Source organism: Eschscholzia californica, unplaced genomic scaffold (genome assembly GCF_041429995.1).
Source record: "Eschscholzia californica isolate CP2 unplaced genomic scaffold, dmEscCali1.0.p SCAF_5, whole genome shotgun sequence".
In the NCBI taxonomy this organism is placed as follows: Eukaryota; Viridiplantae; Streptophyta; class Magnoliopsida; order Ranunculales; family Papaveraceae; genus Eschscholzia; species Eschscholzia californica.
In genome coordinates this window covers 5,740,017-5,763,568 of record NW_028238472.1, presented here as the reverse complement: position 1 = coordinate 5,763,568, position 23,552 = coordinate 5,740,017, and the positions used below count along the sequence as shown (strand labels likewise).

General features: G+C 38.2%; 3 protein-coding genes across 3 annotated transcripts; all 3 read right to left on the bottom strand.

The window, feature by feature from the left end:
* Positions 1–37: 37 nt before the first annotated feature.
* On the bottom strand, positions 38–6,150 carry BMY2 (beta-amylase 2). The gene is made up of 9 exons (XM_086644584.1): positions 5,418–6,150; positions 4,124–4,348; positions 3,352–3,432; positions 2,835–3,038; positions 2,041–2,235; positions 1,696–1,860; positions 1,285–1,545; positions 818–1,030; positions 38–553 (listed from the first exon to the last, which is right to left on the bottom strand). The coding sequence occupies exons 1-9, from the start codon at positions 5,841–5,843 to the stop codon at positions 305–307; spliced, it is 2,019 nt and encodes a 672-aa protein (XP_086500710.1). The 5' UTR covers positions 5,844–6,150; the 3' UTR covers positions 38–304.
* Positions 6,151–7,320: 1,170 nt separating this feature from the next.
* Positions 7,321–10,448, bottom strand: LOC147536550 (Tetratricopeptide repeat (TPR)-like superfamily protein). Its single transcript, XM_086641762.1, has one exon. It carries the CDS (start codon positions 10,317–10,319, stop codon positions 7,803–7,805), a length of 2,517 nt encoding a protein of 838 aa, XP_086497888.1. The 5' UTR covers positions 10,320–10,448; the 3' UTR covers positions 7,321–7,802.
* A 986-nt stretch (positions 10,449–11,434) lies between these two features.
* Positions 11,435–15,903, bottom strand: LOC147536549 (RING/U-box superfamily protein). Its single transcript, XM_086644583.1, has 6 exons — positions 15,315–15,903; positions 13,869–14,945; positions 13,258–13,452; positions 13,006–13,160; positions 12,553–12,663; positions 11,435–12,049 (listed from the first exon to the last, which is right to left on the bottom strand). Exons 1-6 carry the CDS (start codon positions 15,468–15,470, stop codon positions 11,989–11,991), a joined length of 1,755 nt encoding a protein of 584 aa, XP_086500709.1. The 5' UTR covers positions 15,471–15,903; the 3' UTR covers positions 11,435–11,988.
* Between the last annotated feature and the right edge of the window lie 7,649 nt (positions 15,904–23,552).

Sequence of the window (23,552 nt, the reverse complement as noted above, 5' to 3'; positions counted from 1 at the left end):
TGATGAGGCAAGAAAAACAACGTTTGGAAACTCAAGATTTGCAACTTCTTTTTCTTACTGAAATAGGTCATGTTATTAAAACTAGGGTTGATAATGGCAGGGTTTGATGACAATTGATTCATTATATCTTTACGACATCCTTAGTATTTCCTCTTCCTATCAAGAAAAAAAAATTAACTTAGGGGATGAATTTTAGACTAGAAACAACTAACTGTAAATACAATTTCCCCATAAACTAGCAGGATCACAATAACTCCGAACACCTAATCTTCTCTTCTTGAGCGGTTTCCGTTTAGCGGTAGATTCAAAACTGTGCAACCTCATAGCTGCTACCATGCATACATTTGATGAATGAATCCAATTCCGAGAAGCAAGCTTCTCTCTGCAATAATGAAGACGGTTGTTGGTAAACGAAGAATGAGAGATGGTGTCCATCAGGATCATTTCTTGGCTTCGAAGTTTCAACGATTCTAAGGTAGTCGTCTTTATCGTAACATGAAACTGTGTTTTGACCAGCAACATCGATTCCATGATCCCAAGCTGCATTTAGTACCTATCAAAAGACCGGATGGAATCTTATTTCCTAATCTTTGAAGAGTGGGAAGTTTTATAGGGCCTCCCCATTTTTGTTAAAAGGCCTCCCCATGAACCATTTCACTTGAGAAATAATCATTGAGGGGGGCCTTTTAACAAAAATGAGGGGGCCCTATAAAATCTCCCAAGTATCTATTGGTTTCATATCTTAATGTTTAACCAAAACCCGAAGAAACACACTAATTCTGTTGTATAGAATGTGCAAATAATAACAAGGAGATACCTGCCAAGTCAAACCATCTGGATCGGCAAAAGCTTCATCATTTTCTGAAGCAGCTAGCTTCAACCCAGGGCAAACGTACTTTATTGTTACAGAATGGTTCTTAAGAACCTTGAAAAGTGGAGAATAGCCATCATGATTTGCAGGATTGTAATAACCTGCTGTGAGCTCAGCTGCGTGGCTAGATGTCTTGTACCACCAATAAATTGATGGAATCTGTACATTTGAAGATTTCAGGGTAAAAATTTTAGTTCGTATCTCTCGTACCATTTGGTTTCAGCTATACTATCACACTTGGTTTCTGAATAAGCAAGTTTCATGCTTCATTTATTCAATATGTGTTAACGAAGATGAGTTCAAGGTAATATCTAGTGAAGGACAAAAGTTATCAATTCATCAAGAAAGATAAACTAATAAAGTAGATAAACGTAGGGATACTATTAAAAACTTCTAAGCTCATTTTTGCGTACCTTTACGATTATCTGTGTCCCCTCAAAAGCGAGACTAGCAAGAGATAGGACGTTATCTGCGTGCTCTATCAGAGTTTGGGAATACCAATGGAGGAAAAAACGCCCATAGTAGTTATTGTAATCACCTTGATCACAAAAGAATCCTGTCTCATGTGGCCTAGAATTATATTGACCTGCATTATCTGGTACCCTTGCCCAGAATAAGTGTCCACGTGTAGCTGCTGCTTTTGCTAAACTCTGTTGTAAATATTTGTCATAGCACTGCAAGATATTATGTTATCATGGTTAAGTACTTCTTTCTCAGAACTAATACCAGTGTAAGAAGCACTCTTTTGTGATATATAGAAGACTCGGGTATGATCAAAGTTGCAGAATTAGAGCTACAAAGTAGAGTTAACTGATATCAAGTACCTGAAACTCACCGATACCAGGGTATCTCCATCCAATCTTATCTGGGAAAGAAGGGTACTTCATCTCTCCTGAAGCACCAAGTCCGATTTCAACAGCAGAAATGAGCCCCTCGGCGAAAAAGTCATCAAACTCCGAGCGGAAGCTTCTCATGAAGTCAAAATAAACCTATGCACAAGTTAGGAGCTTAGGTAACAAGAAAGGCAACAGCGAAAAACAATTAACAATAACTAGCCACTTGGAGTCCATTGACAGTAAGACAAAGCTGAAACAAATATAGCAATAAAAATGCATCATTCGAAGTTCAATATCTGGGTATAATGATAAAAGCAATTCATAACTCAGTACCTCTATACCAGTTCTTCCTTTTAGTGCTCTTTCTTTGTCAATCCCCCAAGATAGACATTCAATATTTCTTCTTCCTTCGCGATCTGTGAAAAATATATCTTGGTTATCTCTTCCAATCTCTAGGATCCACTTGGGTAGAGAAACTGGTACATCACCGGATTCGTTTTCTTCGGACTCATGAAATGCCATTACAACCTACGGAAACATAAGAAGAATCTCTTAAGTCAATCAACAGCTTTTCACTGATATAATTCATCACCATTGACAAGAGATGATTACAACTGAAGAATAAGCGAGAAAAACAGAAGTTAGATATAAATGAATTAGAAAGAATTTAAATCTATTGAATGTTACACTCAAATTTAATATTTTTTTTTTTGAAAAGTTGAATGAATATATTAAAAGAAGAGAACTGTACAAACAGAGAAGGAGGCGAGGATACCGCTCACGATATCCAGGCCTCCCAATTACCCACTACATCGACAAAAGATGAGTGCTTAAACTTTGGCCCAAATAAAGATTGTTCCTTTTACATCCTCCACATCTAAGCTAGAATCTAAATTGGCTTCCTTAAAGATTTTATTGTTACGATCCTTCCATAGATTCCAAAAGATTGCCGCCGGCACCATGTTACTCGAATTTAATATGACTCGGTTTTATTGATTTCAATCACTCTAATTGAAGAAAAAAAACTAAAATCATGCATGTGCCACTTGAGGCATAGCTGCAATGGAGAGAAACCAAGAGGTGCTGGTAAACCCATACGTGCATAATAACAGAATCATTTGAGTTACCTGTAATTTCAGACGAAATTCCCGGATGATATTGAAAAGTTCTCTATATCCTGACCATTCGTATTTCTGTGGGTTCCATCCTTCTACGATGCCCCACCAACAATTTACAACCACACCATCTACATGAGAAGACTTTAGCTGCTGCAGTTCCTGTCTTATGCCTTCCGGATCAACTAGTTGACAGAGAGCATTGATGACACTAGTCTGCCACAGTAATAATAATCAAATAGTTATAGTTAACTAAAACACCACAAATATGTCCATCCCACACTGAACTAGTAGAACAAAATTTTCAAGGAATAAACATCAAGGACCCAAGGTCGATTAGGCTTTCACAGTTGCAAAGGAAAGGGAAAACACAGTTTATGGCGCTGGCGTTGAGTGGAGAAGATCCGTAAAGTTAAAACCTAACATAAATTTTGGGACAAGGTTCCCTTGCTTGACTAAGCTACTGCTTCAGCTATGTATACATTAATAACCAGAATACACAATAACGCAGTAGGCAGCACATACTTACAGCAAGCATCACATATACAGGAACATAAGGAGTTCCTGTAAAATCGTTCACATGCTCCTGAGGACCTACATCCCGCATAAACTGCATGCATTGATAGCAAAAATCAAATGACAATGCAAAGCTTCAAAATGAAAAAAGCGTATATCTTCTATATACTGAAAATAAGAAAGAGAAAACCTGCATAGCATACAGCAGAAAGAATGTCGCAGTGTTAGGATTCAAGGAGTTCGCAAAATAAGCACCATCATTAGCTAAAAACGATAAACCTCTAGCTTCTGAGCAACATAATTGAGTGTATAGTGTCCTTGAATAATGTAGGTTCAGCTTCTCCAGTACAGCACTTAATTATTTGAAATGGACGGAAAATATGAAACAACATGACTAGACTTCAAAATTAGAAGTTCGATTTCTACACAATTCTCTACGTTAGAACTGATGAATTCAATTTTCAAGTAACTCTAGCTTCAAGCTCTCCGGGAATATTTAAAGGGAATTAAACTTGCCCATTACTCACTAGGTGTTCTAATTTTACTGGAGATGAAGATGTAACAAGAGTATAAAGCTTTTCGAGTTTCAACTTCATTGAAACATATGATCACCCTAGTATAAAATCTCTAACTTACCCATGTTCTCATCGTACAATCAAAACCACTAATGCAAGCTAATGAAAAAGGCAATAGGGGGCTTTTTTGTTCATAATCATGAGAGAAGGGAAATAGTTTGTTGTTGTGTTTGCTATGTTCACTAGGATATCAAAAAAGATTTAAATTACCTGATCAGCATCTATGCACTGTGACGAGCTGATAGGGCTCCCACTTCCGAATTTCTCACTCCTTTGGTCCCTCTCTGCAGCAACAACAGAATCCAGAGATGCTGGTGATAAACTACCGTCAATTCTAAGAACGGAAGCTTGGCAGTCTACAGATGCTTTAGGGGCACCATTTTTTGATGATGGTGTAGATACGAGGGTCTCTATGGATCTAACAGGATATGGTATCTGCAAAAAGATTCATGAGAGTGCCAGAGGTGAAAACCCATAAGCAAAGAAAGTATTGTGAAAAGGAGAAAAGAGAGTAAGCATGAATCATCTTCAGCATACTGATAAACATGTTGAAAGGGGGCAAGTTTATCAAGTTTTTGTGTAAGAATAAATCTAACTTTTATAATACAGAACTCTCTTTGAGATATTGCTGTTTTGTTCTCTACTAATAATTGCATACTCCATACCGTGCCACCTACTAATCCGAACAAAACCTTCAATCTTAGTGGCACGCAGTCTTTTCAGAATTTTGTTGATGTTTAGTATCTCTTGTTCTTTAACTATAGTTCGGTAGTAATTTGTGAATGTAATATAGAGAGATCAATGGGATCAGATTTCATTGAAATTAACATAGCATTAACCCAAATATTGAGAATTCTAGCTTATACTACAAAGCTCATCAGAGAAGCACAAATTAGTCTCTTCCAAGTTACAAGCCAGTGCAATTACATATACCTTCCACCTTTCAAAATCAGAAGGGCATCCAGACCGTGTTAAAACAACACCCTTACCATATTAACTCCCACTAATCACATTGGGATACTAGAAATTGCATGCATATATATCACAGCAAATTTTCGGTCGAAATTACTGGTAGAAAACAACAAAAAAGAGAAGGATGAGAGAATATCGACGTCTGTTTTGGGTATTCCCAGAAATCGTTCTACTGGTATTCAGCCAACATACATATGCCACTTATAATTATGAAGTAAAGACAGAATATCAGTTTGTCTACATAAATGGGCATGGTATACAAAGTACACTTCTAGTTGTTTATCATTAATACCAGACATTCACTAATTCTCTTCCAAGTTTCATCTTTTTATCCATCATTCCAAAAGGGGTAAAAATACCTAATTTCAGTCAAATTGAATTCTGAATTTATTTTCAGAATTGAAATTAAATTCAACGAACTTTCAAACACAACTTTCTCAACTTGAAATTCAATTTTGCATAACAATTAGAAACTCAAATTCTTTCAAGTAAACTTGTAGATTTGCAATTCTAGAGAGAGAAATTGAGTTACCAGTGGAGAAGGAGTAATAGAATGTAGTAGAGGATGAGGAGGTGAAGAACGATAAGTTGTTCCATCAGGATCAACTGTCCAACCAGCTTCACGAGCAAGAGCAGCAAGAACGTCGTTCATGTCCGCTCGTGCCGGTAAAGTGAAATTACCGTACTGACGAAGTCCGGCCAACATTCTACTGGTTATAGCACGGCGATGACGTTCTCTGAGTTTTGTCCTTTCCTTTTCTCTTTCTCTCTCTTTCTTTCCTTTCCCGCTTCCTCCTCCATCGCTGTTCTCGACGGTCATCACATCGGAAGCTGCAGCTGCTCTAGCAGCGAAACCTCGAGGACGGCGGTGTAGCGGTTGTGGTTGTTGTGAGAACTGATCGGAACTGTGATCACTTTGAGGATCAACCAGATCTTGTTTGTTATAGTTGTTGTTCATCTCTTTCTCTTCAACTCTAGAAATCTCCAACTCTAGCTGTTCATCTCTCTCTCTCTCTAGAAATCACTCTCGCTTTTCTCTCTCTAGGTGGTGAATTGGGAAAACTCTCTCAGTATGATAGTGAAGATAAAAAAGTGAACATAGTGCCACTGCCAGTGACCAACGAGCACAGTCTTTTCTCATAGGGGTCGAAAGATTGGGATTTGGGACCCTCTCATGAATGAAGAGACCTTTAACTCATGGGTCATTTTGGTGCACTAGAGTGGAATGCGAAAAGAAATGTATTTGGTACACGGAAATATATCAGTAGAGTGGAATGCGAGAAAACCTGTATTTTGGTACACGGAAATATATCAGCAATTGCTTCTCAACATAATAGGATAGTTGTCAACAACTGGTAGCTCAGTTGGTTAGTGCATTACGCTTGATTAGTGCATTACTCTGCAATGCAGAGGTTCCACGTTCGATCTACTAGAAGTGGAAATTCGACTAATATTAAACTTGGGTTATTATACGTATAAATAATTTAATAAGTTTGTTGGGTTTTAGGCCTCTTTCATCTTCTTGAGTTTTAAGCCTCTTTCATTTTGTTAGACTTTAGGCCTCTTCTATTTTTTAGTTTAACTTAGGTTGTTATCGTGCTTATCACATCTTCGTGATGTATTAATGCCTTGTAACGACTAACGTAGAACATAGTCGATTTCTAGAAAAAAAAAATAGTATACTTTGGAGAAAGGATCCCAGACACCCACCGGAGCAGTGATTGGTGTGTGATTTCTTTTACTTGAAAACATATCAAATACTAATAAATAAACCAACTAAATTTCTTTCAACCTACTCTTTTTTCAAACCAAACACTGAAGTAAGGTATTGTGCTCATATTACGAGACTATTATACCTGTAATCATTTTCATAATTGAAATCTTCTTTAGCTGGTCCTATACCTTTATTTTAGAGTTATTTGGTAGTCAAACATATTGAATGGTATTTAATTCCAAAATTTATATTAATGGGTTGAAATAAAACTTTGCATGCATTAGACTTGACTCGGGTGACAATGTTGAAGACAACATCGACTACTACCCGAGCTTCGGTCATTTCAATTGGTACAACGGCCGACAGCCGCTTGAATATGAGGTGAGGGAATGTGATAGTCTCACGTCTCGCAGGAGAGTTCAAGAGGCTGAGCTATAGGTGTAGTTTCGTTCAAGAGCCCGAGCTACATCTGTAGTTTCAAGCTTAGGAAGTTTTGTGCCTTTTAGGTGAGTTTTGTGCCTTTTAGGTGAGTTTTGTGGAGCCTTAGCCCAGTACAAAATCATGTACACACTGCAAATATAGTGATAGGTCAGAGAAAAGTGGGATCGGTTTCAAATTTTGTATATTGTCAGTGTTAAAATGGCTACAAGTATGTCAAAATACAACCCTAATTTTGTACATTAGATTACCGGCAAGAAACTGCAAATACAACTTCAGCATCTGACACACTAATCAAACTTGGGTTTCATAATTGATGTGTACAAGAAAATTTCTTCGACAAATAATTTACATTTCTGTCATTGTGTGAGAAGAACTAGCCACCCCTAACCCGAAACTTTGTGCCTCAAATTAGACAAGTAGTTCATTCTTCATTGAAGATTACATACAATATTCAACATAACAAAGCCTTGAACAAATGAGTTCAACTCATGACGCTTCAAAACCTGGTTTTGAACTATATCTCAAGATCTATTTGAGGTTAAACCAATCACCTAGCAATTAGCTATTTGTGTCTGAATCTGTCATGCTGATTCTAAGTGCTTTAGATTAACTCAAATTTTGAAGCCCAAACTACATTTTGTCAATGATTTGTGAATCTATTGGCAGATCATCGGTAGGAATCCATGGCAAACCATCCCATGCGTGGTCTCGGTGACCAGTTTCTGATTTGTAGGCTAAAACTCAAATCGTACTTCGCAAAAATTAGATGAATTCGTTCTCCAAACTAAGAGTAAGATTATAATCAGCTTCCATCTCTTGAGCTAATTCTTCTAGTTTAGCATAAATTTCGTCACACTTGGGATGCTTTTGGTCTCTTGACGTGAAGCAGTTTGTAACACCGCCGGTTTCAATCCAACTGCAACCAACTTCCTTTTTGAAACCCATCTCTCTCATCCCTTTTCTCACTCTATCAACACTTTCCCATATCCCCTCTTCAGCATATATATTCGACAACAGAACGTGATATCCCGAAGCACGATCTCCTTTCTCGAGTTCAAACAACTTCTCAGAAACGACTTTTCCTAATTCAAGTTCCCCATGAATTCTACAAGCACCAAGAAGTGAACCCCAAATTCCCACAAGATTACCTTCGTCGCCTAGTTCCTTCACAAATTCATAAGCTTCCACTACTCTTCCTGCCCTACCTAACATATCTACTACACAACAATAATGCTCAGCTGTCGGTTGGATCTTATATTCCTTCACCATTGAATTGAATATTTCCATGCCTTCATCAACTAAGCAAGAATAACTACAAGCTGATAAAACTGCAACGAATGTGATTGCGTCAGGTTTCATGTTCGATCCTGACATGTATCGGAATAGAGAGAGAGCTCTCTGACCCAACCCATGTTGACCATAGCCAAGTATCATAGTGGTATATGTGACTGAGTTCTTATCTCGTATACTATCGAAAACTTTCTCTGCGTGACTTATAGCACCACATTTGGAATACATGTCCAAAAGAGCCGTGCCGACAAAGACATTTTGCTCCAAGGAGTGGCGGAAAGCAAAACATTGGAGTTGTTTCCCTAAACTGATTCCACCTGCTGGATTGCAAGCAGGAAGAACAGATGCCAGAGTTACAGAATTAGGGATTTCATTTTGACTAATCATCTCTCTGAAAGTAGTGAAGGCCTGTTCGATCTGTCCATTTTGTGTATAACCTGAAATCATTGAGTTCCACGTGACTATATCTGTAGAATGAGTATAATTGTTCTCAAATAGTAATTTTGCTGTACCGATTAAACCAGATTTAGCATACATATCTATCAGATAACTGTCCATTCCCTCAAATCGAATCCCATGTCGGAAGAGATAAGCATGCGTTTGCTTCCCAAACCTATGGTTCTTAAGATTTGACGCCGCTGATAACAGAGCAGTGGCAGTTATAGAATCAATCGAGATCCCTTCTTTCTGCATCCCATATACTAACATCAATCCTTCATCATCCAACCCATTCTGCACAAAAGCAGAAATCATGGTATTCCAAGAAACTATATCTCTTTCGGGCATCTTATCGAAAACTCCAAATCCTATCTCAACACAATTACACCTAGAATACATCGCAATAAGTGCATTTGAAATCACTACAGACTTCACCATTGAATTCTTAATAAGATAAGCATGAAGTTGTTGCCCCAAACCCAACCTCTGCAACTGCGAAACCGCTGTCAGGGTAGCAAGAAAAGTCACAGTATCAGGAACAATCTCGTCCAACTCTAAAACTCGAAGAAATAGATTGAGACCTTCATCAAAACAGTCATTCTGAACATACCCACTAATCATAGTGTTCCAAACTTCTATATTTCTCTCACTAGACATATCGAAAACTAGTCTAGAAGAATCAATTTCCCCTAGCTCCGAAAACATGAATATTGCAGAACTTACAGCAAACAAATTGTTAACATAATCATTACCCAATTTCACAAGCATCCCGTAAAGAACATTCGAATTATTTCGATCCCCAATAGCTGCAACAGCCGGGAAAACATTAATAAAACTAACAACAGTTGGCTTAATACCCATTTTCATCATAGTTCTAAAATATCTCAATGCTAGATCAAACCTTCCGGTCTTAATGTACCAAGAAATCATAGTATTCCAAGCAACAACATTTCTCTTACGCATATTATCAAACACTTTCTGTACTAAATCAAATTGTAAAAAACTTTCTCTTTCTTCAACACCAATTTCAAAAGATGGGTATAAACAATTAGAATACATATTAAGAAGTGAATTACTAACAATTCTAGTGAGATTAGAATGAGACCTAAGAAGTTTACAATGTACAGATTTTCCTAATTTGAGTTGTTTAGTTTCAGCACAAGCTTTAAGTGCAGAAGAAAAAGTATAAGTATCAGATTTAGAGAGAGAAACAGAGTTCATCATTTTAGTAAACAAGTGAAGAGCTTCATGAGGGATACCATTACAGATAAACCCAATGATAATTGTGTTCCATAAGACAGTATTAGGTTTGGGTATAGAATCAAAGAGACGACGAGCAAGATCTGGTCGACCTTGTTGACATAATTGACTAAGACGAGATCGAATTGTGGGGATTTTGTTTTTGGGTTTTGATTCAGATGAATGGGGATTTGAATTGTGGGTAGTGGTGGGAAGATTTGAAAATGGGGGATTTTGGTTGGTGGAAGTTTGAGAGGTGGTGGTGGGAATTGGGAGAGGAAGAGTAGTAGAAGCCATGGCCATTGTTGCCATGGTTGTTGTTTTTCTTGTGATAATGTGATTGTGTATTTCCTCCCCATAATATATATCTGCTTATTTATCTTCTTTCTCTCTCTCTCTATATTTAAAAAATTTGGTCATCTTTAGGGACGGTGAAAGTAATTAATTTGTTATTTGCAACTGTTGGATTTGCTTTTCTTACTGAAGAAATCATGTAGTTTTTGTTGTTTTAGTCCTTGACTCCTTGCTTTCCAAATTTAAAGCATAGATACATCATGCATGAATGAAATAAAATTAAGAGGTAAATGTGATTTTATCTTGAAGTATACTAGAGAATATGTTGTATATACAGAGGGTGCACGATTACGAGCTAACTAGTAAATTGTCCGAGTACTTAACATAGACTAATGCGTCCAAAAGTGTAGAATTTTAGCTACATCGTCAAAAATACATTTACAAATGTGAAAACTTGAGCGTTATCTGAAAAATACGATGTGTTCACATAATCAGTTTAGGGGTGTTTTAATGGCGTATTTGATGCTATTAGCGCCCCCTCAAGACAACTTTAGAGGGCTGCCGATAGCAACAAAGGACGCCTTTATTCCACTTTTGTTTGTTTACCACTAATTTTGTAAGTTTCAAGTAGGATACAGTTCTTGGATTCCCTGGTGCTTCGACTCCTTAGTTCCATCCGGATCTGTTCATTATCGTACGTGAGGGCACATAATTACTTGTGCTCCTTTATAATTTTGAATACACAAACCTCCTCCATCTTTGTCCACGGGATACATAAATTTTCTTCATCTGGATGTATAAACAAAATGGATTCTATCAACAAAATATAACTCGGTAACATAACTCGGACCAAGTTCTCCAAATGAACAAATAGATTTGGTTTTCCATCTTAGATTTCCTTGCATCGGAACTCAAAAGGATGTTACTTGTCAGGGTTGTCAAAAGGGGCTGACAGGAACAAATTATACAGTATCTGAATCGGCTTCGAATATGCAAACAGATAGCACATTTGCTATTCCTATCCTAGATGTCCCATACAACAAACACCACCCAAGGCTGAAAAGTATCCAATTGAGTCATTGAGGTGAAATTTTGAATGTTTTTCAAACTGTAACAGAAATAGGCATAAAAAGTTACCCAACAATCAACATCAATCAAAAAACATTTTGAACTACAACATTTGCAGATTTCACTTTTACAATTCCAACTTTTCACCTGAAAACCTTGAAATATAGCCCCCACCACAAATATCACCAACAATCTAAAAGGTTCATCTGATACATTTTAGAGAAACAGAACTAACACTGTATAACCAGATTTTGAACTTTGTTGGCTTTTTCATGAAACATAATATTGTTAATATTTTCCATCTTTAAACAACAAAATCGGAGAATAACGAGCCTTTTGGGTGATGTCTGTGTTCTGATAGACGATTTTAGCAAAACTGTCTTCATTTTTTGGCCAAACCAAATTTATAGAGGTTAAAGATATATCCTCCTTCATCCTCCAATCTGTAATACTGTATTTCCTTGGTTGCATTTTGTGCCACAAATGCCCACAATCATTCTTTCCTCGAACTGATAGAAAGCTCACCGGCCATCAATGGTTTTTTTGGTCAAGACTTCAAGATATGTAAACCTTGACCAGGTCTTTCTGGGGGAGGAGTAGAAAGATCAAAGCTTTGATCTCAATTTTCGGTGGCAAGAGAATTTGTTCGGCAAACATCCCCACGACAAAGTGGACATACCCTACAAGAGAAGGAAAAGAAATTGAAGATGAGTCCACTTGCTCAAATACCTAATTTAATACAAGAAAATTATAACTATAACAAATTCATATTTGTGTGGTTTTAGTTGTTTTCAACAAATTCTGGAACTACAAAACATTAAATGAAATTGAGTCGGAAAAACTGTGTCCACACATAAATGGACTCTTGTTGTCAAACAGTTGGAATATCATTAGATGAATAGCTTTTTTGGTTAACAATAAATATGCCCTTGCCAGTGCTACATCGATAAAGGACCTAATTGTCGGACTCGACCAGTAGTATTAGTTTTACTTAAAACTGTCGAATGTGTTCGATGGACTAAGATATAGTAGTGTTTGACTTCAGACCATTTACAGAATTATGTTTCTTTAGATTCACAGCTTAATATGGAATTTTATAAATGACCCTCATACATGATAATCTAGAACTAGAATGGATACTCAATAGTTGTGGGAAACAATTAATACGATCCTTTGCTTGTACCTGTGAATCTCTTTGAGCCATTTATCAATACACATCTGGTGAAATTCATGATGGCAAGGCAAAATCCTCACGCTGTCTCCTTCCTCGTACTCCACAAGACATATGTAACATCTGGTGACAAAATCGAAAACAAGGGTGATGATACTAGTTTTCTGTAAGTAAATCATATTTTATTTAAACGCAGAACAAAACAAAGATCTCGATAAATGAAAAAAAAAAATGACTTTCACATGAAACTGGGTATCGGAAAAGCATTCATTCTAGAGATTGGAACGGGATACTTACCCCAATGAATGATAAGTATATGGAGTTAAAAGCGATTTCCAAATAATATGTTTTAAGATGATTGTTATGTTAATTCAATACAAAACACCAGTTGACTCGTAAAATATTTGTAAAGGACTTCCATTTTTGCATCAAATTGTAAGGACATAACAGTTAACACCAACTTACTGTGCAGCATCCTCGTTCTGACATTTCTGCGACTTCTTGAATATCTTCAAAGGCATGGACTCAACCACTTCTTTTGGTGCTGGAACAGACCCAATTGAGGATACAGAAGGACGAGAGGATAAAACCACTGATTGCTGGTGAATTTCATCCAGAACCTAACAGAAAAATAATGTGAAACTTTTAATTTATGTTCATGAAACTAAATATCTTTAACAAGGATGTAATAAAATAGACAGTGTGACACAACTTTACCTCAAATAAAGCTTCTGCCAACATAACTATTCTAGATATGCTAGCTCTAGCATTTGTGTCATCATCCGGATTCGTAGCGCGGTTAGTTGTACGGCATGTACAACGGCCCGTTCTATGTTGACCGGACAATATACAAGACCTTTCATGTCCAGACAAATTCTCAAAGCGACTACCCAGACGCTGAAGTGCGCGGACCTGAATTTAAGCAGAAACAATGGTTATTGTCTGTCTGCCAAAAATCAGTTAACGAAGATTGGTAAAAGACGAAATGATTAAAAGTTATATTAAGGTCAAAACTGTATCAGTCTACAATTATTTGTTCCCAAACCGAGCGCCACCTTCAACCTAACAATATGAGTGATCAGAAACATTCAGCTCATTTCTGCTCTACTTCACAAGTTACAGCCACATAAAGATATTCATAAACGACATATCAAGTTAATGGTTTCCTTATCATTTGGTATTTTTACTGGGATTAGCCTCTGAGATGCCGTACGAATGGCAGGTTATGCCCCTGCGTATAGTGACAGACACCCCTATTTACTCTGCAGGATATGTTGTTCTTCTTTGCCGTATTATTATCAAGACAATTGAGGAAAGATATTACCAACCTGAGATCTTATTCTTCTTCTCCTCTCCAGAAAATCTGTTCTACGCTCCACTATATCTTGATACCTACCATCTCTGGATCGTGGATTCTCCACATCATAATTTTGACCATTATACATAGAGTTCAACTCACTAGATGTAGGATAATTCGACGAAGCTTGCATTGTTTCAGCACTCCCATTTAAATCTGCTGATCTCGCCGTACCACCCCAAACCTGTCCCCTGTTATCCTGACTAGAATCTCTCGTTTCCCTGTCGTCTTGCAGCCGACCAAACAACGCCTCAGAAAATGAGGATCTACGAAGAACCCTATCCCGTAGTCTGCCAACACTCAGAGTCCTGCTAAATCTAACACTTCTCTCAACAGGTTCTCGAGCTCTAACCCGTCTATCTGGACGTCTTGCTTCAGTGTTCTCTATATCTGCTAAACTCCTGAGCCCATTTTGATCAGCTGGAAACCCATCATTTTCATTATCTCTGGCAATATTTCGGGTAGATATAATTTCACCATTCTGAAGATGAACTGGAGGCCTGGAATCCGGGTTTTCTAACTGTAGCCCAGAGGATGAAGTGGTTTCTTCATACTGAGGTACAGGCAATCTATTAATTCCGTGAATTGGAAGCAAGTCTCTACTAAGATGAGCCCCGTTCCCATTAATTGAACTAGTAGTCAAACCAGTATTCACAGGAAAACCTTCTTCCGTGTTCGAATCTCTCAGACCATTAGGGAAGAGAGAATAAGCACTTGATGACCCCAAACTAGCTGCTCTACTCAGTCTGAAACTTATACTTCCAGGAAAGAAACTAAAGCGTGAACGAGAACGATCCGAAGGAGCCAAAGATCTATTACTTGTAACTTCGGAGTAACTGTTATCAGCTCTAGAATCGTTTCGAGAAACATTATCACCATCCCATTCATGACAATCCACATCATTATTGATAGAAGGTACTTCATTAGCATTATTTCGAACTTTATCCTTTCTTCCATGCTTCACTTGATTGGATTCTGTTCTAGTTCGTTCGGAACACGAAATTTCGTTACTCAAACTCCTAATCTCTTTCTTCCTTCCATAAGAGACCTGATACACATAACATTGACACCATTTCAGTTTGATGAGAGAAATCAACTCCGAGTTGGAATATGAACAAGAACAGTTCAGAAAATCATACTAAGACAGCAAAATAAATAGTGAATGAATCTTAAATCTATTATATACCACATTATGCAGAATAAAAGCCCTAAATTTGACTCCTCTATACCAGATTAAAAACACATATTACAAGGTTTAAATACACAAAATTCCTTATAAATAACACAACTTTCTCAATGAAATTGCAGCTCTACTCTATGTTCTTAACCAAATTTAGAACAGAAAACAAGATTACAAAATTCCCAACAAAAAAATCACAAGAAATTGAAGAAAGATTAGTGCTTTATAAACCCTTACCTCATCGTCATTATCATTATCATAAGATCCAGATGATTGACCAAGGCAAGAACACTGAAATGACCTACTACTTCCTCCAATCAATCGATTCCTCCTACCATTCTGCGATGAAGAAGATGATGATTCAACAGTACTTTTACTACTACTCGACCCCATCTCCTTCAAGTTTTACTAAAAATCTAACAACAATATATTTCCGATCCATCAAAAGAAGAAGAAGAACTCCTCATCATTGATTAACCCCAAAAAAGAAACCCTAGAAATGAAATGAAATGAAATCAAATGGGTGAACTGGTTGGTAACATGAAAACCCAGGCTGATCCAGATTTTAAGGAATTTAGTTATGCGATTTTAATGGAAGAAACCCTTAAAATAAAGAAAATTTGGGGGAGGTGACAGCAAGATAATGTTTTAGTTGGGAATGATACAGATCAGGAATTGATGATGAACGGCTCATTTTAACCTAAATTTGAATTCTTTTGAAAAACTTTTGTTTGTCTGTTTTTGGTTTTACTTCTTCTATAGCTTTCTCTCTCTTAGGGCACAATTCTAGCTAGTGCTAGTAAAGGAAGGTCACCGGTATAGGGACACCTACTAATTGTATCGGGCCATCAATTTATGGAGACATTTCGTTGTTGGGGTTAATTCCGTTTTGGCCCCAAATTTGTGACAGACTGACCATAGCATCTAGAGGCGCCTCCAAACATTGTTGTAGGTGCCTCCTAAGAGGGTTTGACCGTGGTCAAACCTCGACAACTGTAGGCGCTCCCTTTGGACTGGTCGCCCAAAGCATTACTTCGAACTAACCCAGTCTAAAAGGAGTCGAACTGTCCAGTTTGACTGGTTTCAGACTGGGCCTAGTCTAGGGCCATGCTTTGGGCCTCAGACTTGATCTAGTCCGAGTGTGTCTGAATTCCTCAAAACAACATAATGTTTCTCTTTCTCTCTCTAAATCTGGGAAAAGAAAAGAACCATAGATTCCTTGATACTTGTAAATTGGGAAGCTCTTGATAATTTGATCATCAATTTCGCTAAATCTAAAAAGTTACTTGAAGAAGATTCAATCACTTCTTCTTCTCCTTCGGGAAGATTAAACCTAAAATCCTAGAAGATTAAATAGGCTTCTCCCTCGAGAAGATTAAACCGGATTCTCCAATCTCTATAGGTTTATCTTTTTAGGAGATTCATGGATTTATGTTGGTTTGAACTTGGAGCTTAAAGTTTCTTTTTTTTAGAGAACCGTATGTTTGATTTGCTTAAGGTTCGCTTTTGAATCAAAATCTCCACCGCACCTCTTATTATTGTTTTAAGTCGTTGGTCGTCAACCTTCTCCGCTGACTTAAAAAAAAAACATTTCTTCTTCTTCTCCCACCACCGCCTTTTCTTTCTCTTTTTTTTTTATATATTTTTTTTTCTCTCTCTCTCTCAGTCGCTCACTCACTCACTCCCTCTCTTTATGTCTTTGTCTCTCTCTTTAGGTTCTTCTTCACCGTCAATTCACCCCCGGGAGCCCAAAAGGAGTTGTAGAGGAACTTCTTCGTGAAGAAGGGTTTTCGATATGGACAATTCTTTTCATGAAAGAATTCCTCTGGAATTCTTCTTTCGAGAATCCTACTAGCAGAAACTCAAAGAGAGAGGAAAAAAAGCTAGGGCAAGTGGGCAACATAAAAGATAAGCTAAGAAAGAGAAGAGGTGTTGATGGTTGTAGCGGAGGAAGAAGAAGAAGGAGAATGATTCGTCGGCACCTTCATCCGGTTACTATCAAGAAGAAGAATAGTTGAGGGTGGAGGAAGAAAAAGGGGACGAGGTGTATACATTAAAAAAAAATCATTTTTACAATAATTCCATAAAGATACTTTCAGAAATAAATGAAAAAAGATTAGGTTTTGGGAACTAAAACAAACTACCAGACACTTACAGGGGTCAAAGCAGCCAGGTCGTTACACATTGGGGGGCCAAATCAATCCATATAACATATTACTGATTTTAGTGTCGAAAGGAACTGCATATGTCCTCAATCTCCTCTTTTTATTTGCTCAACAACCGTTTATCTCGTCTTAAATGAAGGGACTTAAGTCGGACAAAATGATTTCATCTTGTCTCCGAAGGAATTTATTTATCTTACAAGGTTTCTTCTTTTTGTTAAAAGATGAAGGCTTTCAAATCTCTTCGTCTCAATAAAAGTTCTTCCGCCATCAATAAGGAGAAAACAAGGAGAAAGAGGAGGGGATGATTGCGACTAAGACGATACCAAGATGAAGGAAGATAAAAGATGGCGACAACGACGACAATGGTGATAATGGTTGTAGTAGTGGCATTGTGGTAGTGATGTGGTAGTGGTGAAGAAGATAAATAGGGGTATTTCTGGGAAGAGGATAAAGATGAGGGGAAATATTATAAATGTCCCTCAACCAATTATATAAAATTTTATAAATTTCAGATGTCCCTAAAGCAGTGACTAATAGGAAGTAGTAAGTTAGAGAGAAACAGGGGTGGACTGATGGAAATTGAAGGACCCGTTTTTGTGCTATTAAGTCAGAGTTTGGACAAGAAAGGGAAAACAACACCCATGGGGTAGGGCCTTTGTTTGTTTTATTTTGTGGGGCCTTCTCATATGACCTAAATACATCCTCCATTGGCTTAGCTGTCGATATGGGTTTATTAGTTCTCTTATATTTCTAAATAAACAACACACCAAAATCAACTCAATTTTGTTGTTAATGATAATACTGTCAAACAACCCCCCCCCCCCGTTAATTCATCTCAATAAAAACCTCAAAATTAATCGTACACTATAACAATAATTAATGAGAAATTCTATTCATCTCTCTATTTTGGTCTCTCCCTCAGCCCTCCATCGATGTGGCAATTTATCACTTGAGTGTGGAGCAATTAGAGAGAAAATTGTGAGAAAATATACTGATGTGGCGTGAAAATGCCACATTTAGGTCACTTAACTTTGATGAGTTAGTTCGTTTCGAGTTTTATTTCTAATTATTTATGTGTTTTCATTGCTAGGTAGTTTATTTGGGGTTTGGCGTGTAATTCGGAATAAAGAGAGCGAATTATCACATTTTCATCTTATGCGGCAAAAGGGAAGAAAAGAGCACCAGGGGTATTTTGGTCAATATCAGAAGTCAAACAACAAGTGAGTTCAATGACGAGTCCGACGGTGAAAACGGAAGTCGATTCGGAGTTCGGACGGAAAAGTTGTGAATGAAAGAAGCCGAGGTTCGGTCTTAAAACAAGGATTCTATGAAGGCACTCCCTTGCTTTAGAAAGAAGCCAACCCAAGAGCCCAAAGAGGAAGAGAACAATAGAGATTCTATGGGCACCCTTTTTGGTCCAAGTCAAGAGTCTTTAATGATGGACAAAGTCAAGGGTCTAGGGTTTTTATTCAAGTTACACTATTCATCATCTTCAACCTGGGAAAAGAGGCAAGAAGGAAGAGAGAGAAAAGGGGGCTACAACTTAGGGTTTTAGGGTTCTTGAGTTTGGTTGGGTTGAGGGCTAGAAAGAGAGGAGGAAGGAGGAGGATCCGGCCAAAGCATAGGCCGGCCAGCACACTAGGCCGGCTTAGCTTTGGCCGGCCGAGCTGCTGCTCGGGCAGCAACACGAGCAGCAGCTCGGGAGCAACACGGGAGCATGCAGCTACACGGGAGCGGCCGAGCAGCAGCTATTGGAGCACGGGAAGAACGTGTGAACAGCTGCTCCGAACAACAGCAACCCGAGCTGCTCCAAAGCAGCTCGGGAGTGTTCCTAGCTCGGGACGGCAGCAAGGGACGCGTGCTCGGGACGCGCAACAAGGGCCAGTAGCTCCTTTGGCCCGGATCTAAGTGTTTTGGCCGGATTTCATGGTTTTTGGCCGGATTTCATGTCTTTCTTTGGCCGGATTTTCATGGTGTTCCGGCCACTTCCTTGGCCGGAAACCTTAGGGCTTTTATTCCCCATCATCTTGGCTAGCTTCCCATGTAGTTTGATTTGATTTTGGACAAGAAATTTCTAGAGAGAGAAAGCTAGGGTTAGCTTTAATGGAAGTTGTGTTCTAAATGGAGAAGATGATGATGGTCGCTATGGGGAACCCAAAAATTTGCTAAGGGGAGATCGACTGCACCTTAAAGACTCATATTTCCCGACGATCCTAGCCTCGAACCACATCGAAAAAGGGGGATTCTTTCATCATTTTCTTTCCATTTCTTATTCAGTCACCATGTTTACCTAACCTTAGTGTGTCGATTATATGAGATGAAATGTGATGAATTCGTGATTATTTATGGGATGATTTAATATTTTGATAATATTTCGATTACACTTGTCAATTGTTTTTCATGTGTCTTATCAAGTACTTCGCATAGTTAATCGGTTAGGCAAAGTGATCGATCTCGATCGTAGTCTACGTCCAAATTTCATGTGTCTTGTCATGCACTTCACATAGTTAGGCGGCTAGACAACACTTTCGATGATTCGGTTTTAATCGTTTAGGAAGTTTGTTTGACTAAGTATTATCTCCGGACATACGTAGTGCTTATGAACGTCCACCTTAGGAATCGAGACTAGATTTACATCAATCCATTCGATTGGACCGTACATAGTTATAGGTTTATTATCATGGAATCCCGGACTTCGACACCTCGCTCACTTATTTGTCTCTCGACTTTTGTTGCTTCCCGACTCTTGTTCCTTCGACTCTTTTCTCGAATCTCTCTCGCCCGTTTACATTGATAATTTAGTTTGTTTTACTTACTTTATTTTCTTATTGCTTATTCGATTATAAACCTCACATTATCTTCGTTTATTTCCGCTTTTGTCTAAGTAAGTCTTTGATATCTAAACTGACGAATAAGACCATTCGATATCCAAGCTACATTCCTATCCTTGGATCGATCCCGGCTTTGCCGGATTACTACTTGATACCTCCGCTTGGGTTTGCAACCTTTTCGGGTGCATCATATACTCTAATGATATGTCGCCACATGAGCGGAGGGCTGGAGGAGGGACCAAAATGGAGGGATAAATAGAATTTTTGATAATTATACAATAAAAAATTTCTGACTTTTGACATAATTTTTCTAAGTTATTTTCATTTATTATTTTAGAAACCACAGGATATTTATTTTCATTTATTATTTTCGAAACCACATGATTAAATATTTGTACGTATAACTTTTTAGGGTTAGGGTCTTTTGTTTGTGGGAGTCATGGGTGTAAATGACAAAAACAAAAGGACAAGTTCAAATTTGGTCAGAAAAAATGCACCATAAAAAAGAAGTTTTACAGACAATGTCCTTTGTTATTTTGTTTTTGATGAGATATATTAAACCAAACTAAAAATTCTTACAACTCAAGCAAACTAAATAAACGCAGAAATAAAGGAGGAAAACATTCCAGACTTTCTTCTGACCACTGGTTCTACCCCATTTGGCTAGTGCATCTGCTTTTGAATTACATTCCCTTGGCACATGAGTGAAAATGATTTCAGTGAATTGATTCCTGAGATTCAACAACGAAATTATGATACGTCGTGATTGCCAGTGAAGTCCGTCAATCTGGTTGTTTGTGAAGTTGATTTGATTAAGATTATCGCTTTCAATGTGAACGTATTTGATGTGTAGTTGGATTGCCCACATGATACTGTAGTGAAGAACTAAACTTTCACATTCTTTTGCGTTCTGGCCTCTAATTGTGTCTGCTACCGCCATTACAAAATTCGCTTCATTATCATGGATAATGCATCCTATTCCAGCCGGTTCCGTAAGCGTCATAAAAGAAGCATCACCGTTGATCTTTAGGAATGGTGTCGATGGAGGTCTCCATTGTTGTTGCCGTGGTTTGTTCCTGAATTTATTTGTTAGTACGGACGTAAACTTGAGTGGAGTGGTTGACGTCAGTTTAATACGTTCTATCATCTGGACTGGGGTTTGTTTGGGGGAGTTAAAACAATTTTCGCATCTAGCTTTCCAAATAAACTATAGAATTCTAGCATATAATGTAGTAAGTTCCTCATCTAATAGTTTCCATTGCTGAATCCATTGCGTGACTGTGGTTATTTGCTCCGATCTTACCTGAAAATGAAACCAAATTGCTCTGGCAAAGTCACAGTGCAATAACACGTGATCTAGAGTTTCGTCAGCATTGCAATTGATACAAATATATATATATATATATATATATATATATATATATTACCTATATATTTTCTAATTTTGTCTCTAACGGGTAGACTATTAGTGCAACATTTTCACAAGAATAGTTTGATGCGCGGTATTGTGTTCATATTCCAGATAAAAAACCAGTCTGTTGCGTCATGCATTGGTTCATTACTGCTTGTTCTCAAGTAGGTATACATAGATTTAATCGAGAAATTACCTAAATTGGTTAGAGACCATGTAGCTACATCTTCCTTATCAGCCTGCAAATTAATGCTTAAAATCGCACTGCACGTATCACTATCAAAGCAACTGTTAATTAAGTTAGTATTCCAGTTATTATTGGTAATGAGTTGGGCAACCCAGGTGAGATTAACGTTGCTCTGATTAGTGATGGGAGGGGGGTGGTTGGGGATCCAGTGACCGTGCCAGATATTTATCTTCTCGCCTTTGTTGACATCCTAGATGATTAGTTTGTCTACATGGCTAAACTGTTTGCTGATAGCTTTCTAAGGCCAAGAATGGGTTGGTTTCGAGGCAGTGGGCTTGACAGACTTAGGGAAGTATTTCGCTTTGAAGACCTGAGCCCACATAGACTGGGGGTTGTTGAGAAGGCGCCAGTTGATTTTGTTGAGAAAGACTTGATTATCGAGGTGAGGAAGCCTAAAGCCAAGCCCTCCTAATTTACGGGGCTTACATATTGCCGACCAGTTGATGGTATGGAAAGTTTTGGATTTTCCCCACCAGAAAGTCCATGGAGGGACTCGATGCTGTTACTAATGCCTTTAAGAATGGCAAAGCACTGCATTTGGTATCGAGGAACGGCCGCTGCAATAGTAGTGATTACTATGGAGCGATCAGCTTGAGAGAGAAGGTTTGTTTGCCACTTGGAGAGTTTGTTTTTTATTTGGGCTAGAAGAGTATTGAAAGCTTGCCTTTTGTTTCTATTGATGAAGAGATTAGTGCTGAGGTACTTGTATCTGGTGGATGATTGATGGACTTTGAGATTACAGATGATCATTCTTTTGAATTTAGGGTGCGCATTTTTGGAGAAGAAAATATTTGATTTAGCGTAAATGATAATTTGGCCAGAGGCTTCACTAAAATCATGCAAGATTTGCTTGAGGTTGTGCACATTCTCCAGAGTATTTTGGCCGAAAATGCTACAGTCGTCCGCAAAGAGGAGATGCTTTATGGATAGGTTAGAGACAACTGGCCAAATTTTTTTATTGTCAGTGATTTGCCTACCAGGCACATATGCAACTTGGAAATGAGAGATGAGATCGGGGAGGACAGTTTTAAGACAACTGGCCAAAATTTTCGTAATGATTTTGTAGGTAGTGTTGAGAAGGCTTATCGGCCTAAAATCAGTCGGAGATTGAGGGGTTTTGGTTTACGGGATGGGGCAGATATGGGTGTGATTCGACTGAGGCGGAAGCGTGACAGTTCTGAAGAATTGAGAGACTATCTCAATAATGTCTACCTTCACTGTCTCCCAATTAGATTGGTAGAAGAAAGGGGGGTAGCCATCTGGACCGGGAGCAGCTTCCGATTTGAGGGAGAAAATCGATTTCCTAATGTCTTCTTTCAAAGGGATCGAGAAAGGGTATCATTTTGAGAAGGAGTGATTTGGTGGGAGAAGCACTCTAAGATTGGAGGAGCAAGTGGAACCGACCATAGTGGAAATGCTTTGGAGGTGAGTGGAGAAAATGGCCGAGATTTCCTCTTCGTCATTGGTCGACGAGTTATCTGCTTTTTTAATGGAAGTGATTTGGTTTTTACGATTGCGGGTGACAACTTTGACATGGAAGAATTTAGTGTTTCTGTCGCCCAAATTGATGTTTGCTGTCCTAGATTTTTCCTTCCACAGGCTCTCTTGCTGAAGGAGGAGAGTCTCGATGTGGTTGTAGGTGTAATTAAAGCTCTCTGGGTCTTGGATGTTTTGAAGTTTGTTTGTAATATTCTTGATGAACTTGAACGGTTTTCGACCCAAAGAAGAAGGGATTTTGGTGGTGAGGATAATGGGGTTATGATCAAAACCTAAGGTGGGAAGGTGAGTGAGTTTAGAGTGCTGAAAAGTGGAAAGCCATTT

What these genes read in the sequence shown, in the direction of transcription:
- BMY2 (XM_086644584.1), bottom strand. Translation starts at nt 5,843, where the DNA reads ATGAACAACAACTATAACAAACAAGATCTGGTTGATCCTCAAAGTGAT. An exon ending in AGTGCATAGATGCTGATCAG is followed by an intron (nt 3,433 to 4,123) that starts GTAATTTAAATC and finishes CAATGCATGCAG; the next exon opens with TTTATGCGGGATGTAGGTCC. An exon ending in GGACACAGATAATCGTAAAG is followed by an intron (nt 1,031 to 1,284) that starts GTACGCAAAAAT and finishes TCAAATGTACAG; the next exon opens with ATTCCATCAATTTATTGGTG.
- LOC147536550 (XM_086641762.1), bottom strand. Translation starts at nt 10,319, where the DNA reads ATGGCAACAATGGCCATGGCTTCTACTACTCTTCCTCTCCCAATTCCC.
- LOC147536549 (XM_086644583.1), bottom strand. Translation starts at nt 15,470, where the DNA reads ATGGGGTCGAGTAGTAGTAAAAGTACTGTTGAATCATCATCTTCTTCA. An exon ending in TGGCAGAAGCTTTATTTGAG is followed by an intron (nt 13,161 to 13,257) that starts GTAAAGTTGTGT and finishes TTTTTCTGTTAG; the next exon opens with GTTCTGGATGAAATTCACCA. An exon ending in CAGAACGAGGATGCTGCACA is followed by an intron (nt 12,664 to 13,005) that starts GTAAGTTGGTGT and finishes TTTTGTCACCAG; the next exon opens with ATGTTACATATGTCTTGTGG.